The sequence below is a fragment of the Halyomorpha halys genome, unplaced genomic scaffold (genome assembly GCF_000696795.3).
Source record: "Halyomorpha halys isolate HHAL.00 unplaced genomic scaffold, Hhal_1.1 Scaffold692.1, whole genome shotgun sequence".
Classification (NCBI taxonomy): Eukaryota; Metazoa; Arthropoda; class Insecta; order Hemiptera; family Pentatomidae; genus Halyomorpha; species Halyomorpha halys.
In genome coordinates, this window is record NW_027113553.1 from 413,210 (window position 1) to 419,562 (window position 6,353).

Here is a 6,353-nt window from a genome sequence, read left to right on the forward strand (position 1 = left end):
AAAAAAAAAAAAGAAACAAGTCTATTTGATCAACTCAATAACTTATAGCGTACAACCCTTTGTTTGTTTGGAAGAATAAAGAACCAAACGCTTAAAAATATTAACAGAACAGAAGGCGTTTTCAGTATAATTTTTGTTTTATTTTAGGGGGAAATATGATATTTATTTCACTTCAGTTCGTTGAAATAGAGATGGATATATGTACAAGCAAAGTTTATAACTCAATGAGTTATACTTTAATACAAAATACAAATACCTCTAATACAAAATACTCATTAAAAAAAAAACTATAAAATATTCTTAAGCCTAATTTCTTGTAAGAATTTTTAAGAAACAGTGTCAAAGGGACAAGAAGAGAAATTAAATTTCAAATTCTCTCCATTTGTATAATAGTTTAGATATCAATAAAATCATAATAATAACAACAATTCTTGATTTAAAAAAATAAATGATGGCTGAAACGACATTTATCAGTTTTCTGTTACAAGGTTGTTTTCTTATTCCAAGCCTGTCAAATTGTAAAAAAAAGAATCTTAAAAACGTTTTATGAAACCTTTCTGCTATAAAAGAGAGCTATCTCGGACTTGAACTTTTACAGAGCAATAAATGTAACTTTACCGGATCCAGTTGAGCATAAAAAATCTCGAAGGATCGGAGGAGAGGGATCGTTCGCTAAATCATTCATTCATATATGTATTTATTTATGGCCCGTGTCGGAGCCTGGTTCAATATCAGATGGTTGCTGAATCTAAAGTGTCTACCTACGTGCTGTCTTCGATTATTCTTGTTGAGCTTTAACTTCACGAAATAGCAAATTTAAATATTCGAAGTTATAAGGTTGGACTAAACTAAAAATACATCAACGGCTAAAAAGTGATACATCATTACTAAAAAAAAAGCACAATGTACGTATCGACGTTACTTATATCATGAAATTACATTACCTCATGAATCGTATTTGTAGACGAAACTAGCAAGGTAAGAAGAAAGCTAGAATGTCATAATATTTAGTATCAGGTGAAATATGAAGCAAATACAATAACAATATATACAATAATCTTCACGTATCTTCTTCACCTTTGATGGACTACTGATATTTTTTATACACTCCGCAATCATAAAATACTCGTTTTAATGTTTCAATGATGTGTTACTCTCAATATTCAATTTTACCTATCTGGCTCTTGTTGAATAATTTAAGGAAATCATTGAATATGGATTATATATTTTTTTATTTTTTAGAGTAATAGATTACGAGTAAATTAATCGATTAATTAGGCATTTTATTTGACCAGAATTTGTAATTTCTGGCATAATTCGTTCAAAAAATAAAACATGTTTAAAAGGTAAACATGCTCGCTATTCAAAAGGATACATAATTAATTTTTGTTTGGTGTTTAGAAGCATGAAAATTGAACGATCCCCAAGAATTTATTTTTCTGTTAAGGAAGCAAAAAATAAAAATAACCAACTTCCAAAATGTTATATATATGATATATTATAAAATATTCTTAAAGATAGATGGTACAGAAACTCTTCCATTCATTTTAATGAATTAAATAAAGAAAACAATTAAATCCTCTTGTGAATATTAGCTACATTTATAAGCATACTTTAAACTTATTTAATACCAATTTTATGGAATAGCAACAAGTAAATAAAAAATATTTTAAAATGTGAAATTTAGGTCAAGAAAAAAAAAAAATACTTTCAACAGGTATAAGTGATATGATATAATATATTTTACTTGTTTTTTAAATTGAATTTATTAATTAATAAAAATCAACACATACCTATTTGCTTTAAATATTTTATCACAACGTAGAATATTATTATTTCATAGACTATGTCAGGTTTTGCACATAAAAAATTCTAAGGAAATTTGCAGTTCTGAAGCCTGTAGTTGTAGTTCCTAGTCCTAAAGGGAGTTTTCAAATTTATTTCTTAGAAAGACAATGCAAGAGAGAACTTTCTAAAAAAACCTCTTCATAGCTCGGTTTCTTGTTGTTACGCTTGTTAGCCTTACTTTGAGTAGGTGTGGACTCTTCCCAGTACATGAACATCATTATTTTTTGAATTGGCATTCTTATTATTAATAAGAATTATTATAATTAACAAATATTATTTATTTTATATATTAAATAATTATAATTAGCTGTACGTCCAAACATTAAAATGATAATTGAACTAATATAAAAAATTGTAAAACCAATTCCAAGTAAAATTTCCAATTTTATAAAGGAATAATATCGTATTTTTTTTTACTTATTAACTAATTAAAAAATCTTTGCGAATAAAGGCTATATTTAAATAGATAGAGGTTGTATTAGTTCTATAATGCATAGATTTTTATTACCACTCCATAAATAATATAGTCATTACGAGAAGGAGATTAAACCTGTTCTCCAGTAGTTAACAATCTCCATAAACGTGGGAACTTTAAATGAGGATACCGAAAAAGGGCAGCTCTGGGAAGCATAAAGCCAAACTGTTGCTGTAACTCAGCAGGGGTTGAACAAGGAGATGTGCTGTAATTGCCACTGCTTCCACTGCTAACTTAATTACTTATTCATTATGAAGGACCCCCATGTCCTCTCCATCAGCCGGTTCACCGGTCCCCCTTCTGTTATGGCATCATTTTGGAAAAGGAGAAGGTCATTACTCAAAGTCAACTCCCAAGCTTTACTTTCCTTCGATTATTGAGCCTACTTGTCTTGTAACTTGAAACTTCATTTGTGCATTTTTAAATTTGTTTTAATCTCTCCACTTGTTTTAATTGAGATCATATGTGCGCAAAAAATGGGTCGACAGAATACATACTATTCTATCAAAAGAACATATATGAGGCTTTTGTTTAATAGAACGGATGAATCCATCACTTAATAATATTTCTCCTTACAGAATTTTCATGTATTTCTTTTCCGAACGTTGTGAAATAGACTGTAGAAAATACCAAAATAAATATTTAAAAGGATTATTTCAAATAAAATTATCCATACGATTCGATAGAAGCAAAATTTGAATAGACTTATGATATTAGATACCAACTAACATTTTTTTTTTCGTGTTTTAAATGTTATGTTGATTATTGTTTCTTCCTTCCATCAACCCAAAAGCTCTATCAATATCTGATTGTTGTTCAGAGCAATGGTTCCCAAATGTTTCGTGACGGCACCCTTTTATGGGCTAAAAACAATTTTGCAGCACACTCAGGTTATACTGTCTAAGTGACATATGAATAGAAGCTGTTTTATCTTTTCACTTTATTATTATTTTTTTTGTAGTAAGGGAATCTGTAGTTTTTATAAATTTAACTTTTAAATAGGACATACTTCTCCTGTGTAACCCATTACAATAGAACCACTCCAATTAATATTTTTTTCAATTCTTTTCTACTTAGTGGTTATGTGGTTAATTTTGTTGTTGATCGTTTTAAAAATAACCATTTTTTTAAATTATACTATCTATCTATCCATTACATTCAATCAATTTAATTTCTGAGTCAGTTTCTGCATATTAATTTTTAGTAATTAGTATTAATAATTCATTAATAAGTAGAATAATTGATTAATTTTGAAATAAATCGGTATGTTTTATTTTAACAGAATTTTTAATAATCTGAATGCTGTTGACTTATTTTCTTGAAATAATTCTTTTTTTTTTTTCATTTACAGAATGGAAATGCAGATTAGGTGGTTGCTACTTCTTGTGGTGGTAGGTTTGGCGGCCGGAGCAGCACTCCAACACGACACAGATGCCAAGCTGTTGCCGGTGCGAGTGGAGACGTCAGGCAAGAGGTCGACTAATGACGTCCTCCGTCACATCGGAATGACCAGAGTGAAGTCCCCGCCACATCATAGAAAAAGGCTTGCCAGCCAGAGCCGCAAGACGCACTCTGGAGACAGTCACATGTATGTAATTAAATTGCCCCCCAATCCATATTACTACGAAGGTGACGCCAAAGTCCATATGTCAAACAACGTCAACAGGTTGCCCATGGACTTCAAGTCTAACGGTAAACCAGGTAAAATCTACCATTGGAACCTTCCGATCGTCAAAAAGATGGCCGCAAGAAAGGCCAGTAAAGAGGCGAATCAAGTGTTCAAGCCGACAATTTGGCAAGGAGGTGACAGAAGAGTTAGCTATTACAAACCGAAGAAACCATCCAAACAGGCCTTCCATAAATTCTTCCCCGGAAACGGCAAGCCTCACGCCCTCTACGTCATCGAGAACAAGAACAAGAAGGCTCACCACGAACAGAAGAGGATCAAGAACTAAGTCCTGTAAATACCTGCAATAGTCAACATACCCATTTTGTATATCCTATTGTTCCATTTTGGTCTTCGAAAATGAAGATAGAAACATCATTGTGTAGCAGAACTTCTAAACATGAGTGTAATATTTCTTGATAGATTGAATGATCCAATGACAACTCTTTATGTATTTAAACCTTCAAAGAGGATTTGTGATCGTGTTAGTGAACTGGGACGGCCATGTTTGAAATATTTAAATTAATAATGAAAATCTTGAGATTATTTTGTAAATTAAAACTATTGCGGCCTTGTCCAGTTCTCTAATGAAATAAATGTATGATGTAAAAATATATTCTTTATTTTACCTATCACAACGGCATTCTTATTCTTTCGCATCGTCAATGCTATTTGTTTTTGCTTGTATTACTTTAGCACATCAAATTTCTAGAACTTGACAATTTTTTTATAAAATATAATTGAAGGGCTCCTCCATCAAGGGTTTTAACTACGAATTTAAGTAAAACGATTTTTCGGCGAAATAAAATGAATCGGTTGCCAATTCTTAACCGAGGCTCAAAGTCTTCACTGGAAAATAGGTTCATTGGGTCAAAGGTAAGACTTTATTTTCTCTCATCCCTCCTAATTTCGTATAAATATTTGTTGAAATCTTAATGTAGAGAGCTCTTCAATTATAAATTAAAAAATAATCATAACAATCTAACTTTTATTGAAAAGCCTGTATCATAACCCTAAGAAATGTTTGTAATTTCTTTCTGCATTCTTAAAGATAGTTTTAAAAAAATGTTCAAGAAAATTACTTAAAAAAACCATTGTTCATGTTTAAATTTATGTGATTTGATAATTTTGAAATTTTAATAATATGATTTATTATATAATTTTATTTTGAATTTTAACAGTATCTGAATATTACCATCAAGTAAAATGTTAATATATGTTAACATCTAAACGCTATGTTAAGATCTAAATTTGTTGATTGTAACTAAATATTTTCAAAAGATTTTTTTCTGATTGAGAGCATATGAAATCAAAATAGTGGTTAAACAAAATTTAAGAAAAAATATGTGACAACTGCTTTTATTCACTTCGTTCGGATTTTATTATTTCTTTTAGATACATTCGGTTTTCAGAAGACTTTTTCACGGAAGGATTTAATTTACTTGCCACTGATTGAGTAGTTCATTTAGCTGCTAGTATTACTACTTGACCTTGCAGCCGTTCATAGCATTATTTCCATATCATTAGTTTATAGTTTTAATTACTTCTAGGACTCGTGAGGTTTTGTACTGATAATTTAATATATTATTTATTAATTATTTATGAATACTTATTCGAAGACAAGGGGTACTTTGTATAAAAAAGGACCATATCGTCTTAATCAAAAAATGTATGTATATTCTAGATATTGTTATTTTATTTTTAGATCTATGTTAGTTAATGTTTTAGACTATGTAAACTTGTACTATAGAATATATGTCTTGTTATAATTTTAAATGGATGAATGCTCAAAATTTACCACTTGTTTGTGGTCGATTTTTCAAGGATGCATATTGTGTAACTCATTAATTTTTTTTTTAATTTTCAATAAACTTATACTCATCTTTATTTAATTTTTTCTTATTTAGTAAAAGTGTAAAAGCAATTACTTATTTATTTTTCAATCGATATACTCATTAGTTGTCAAACATTATAGCTTTAACTATCATGAGTTATGTGTTATTTATTGCGTTAAAAATAAAAACATAATGTTAATGAGTACCTATTGCATTTATTGTATAGAAATTATATTTTAAGAACTGATTTTGATTGATGGAAAGATTATGTTAAAATTTGTGACTAAATAAATCTAAAAAATGATAAAACGCTTGAAATTTTTATTCTATTTTCCTCAACATTAAAAATTAAACGAAATTGAATATTTCTATCTAATTACGAGAAAGTTCGTAGAGGAAGCTGGGTCATTGTATGAGCAACAAACCTTAACATAACTAAATTTTTTCCTAGTTTAGGATTCTCGATCAAGGTTTAAAATAGACCTGGATTCACCCTAACCTTATTTTTTCTGATGGATTGACATATATT

The 6,353-nt window shown here is 29.4% G+C and overlaps 1 protein-coding gene across 2 annotated transcripts in view; it reads left to right on the plus strand.

Moving 5' to 3' along the window:
• LOC106685446 (uncharacterized) overlaps positions 1–6,106 on the plus strand; it is a 213,943-nt gene extending 207,837 nt beyond the window's left edge. Inside the window, exon 5 of one of the 2 annotated variants that reach the window (XM_024358894.2) lies at positions 3,675–6,105. In XM_024358894.2, the coding sequence (XP_024214662.1) occupies positions 3,676–4,278 (603 nt within the window). In that variant the 5' untranslated portion in view covers position 3,675 and the 3' untranslated portion in view covers positions 4,279–6,105. Of the gene's footprint in view, positions 1–3,674 lie in introns of both variants that reach the window. The other variant, XM_067050986.1, reaches the window with a different exon arrangement.
• Positions 6,107–6,353: the final 247 nt, after the last annotated feature.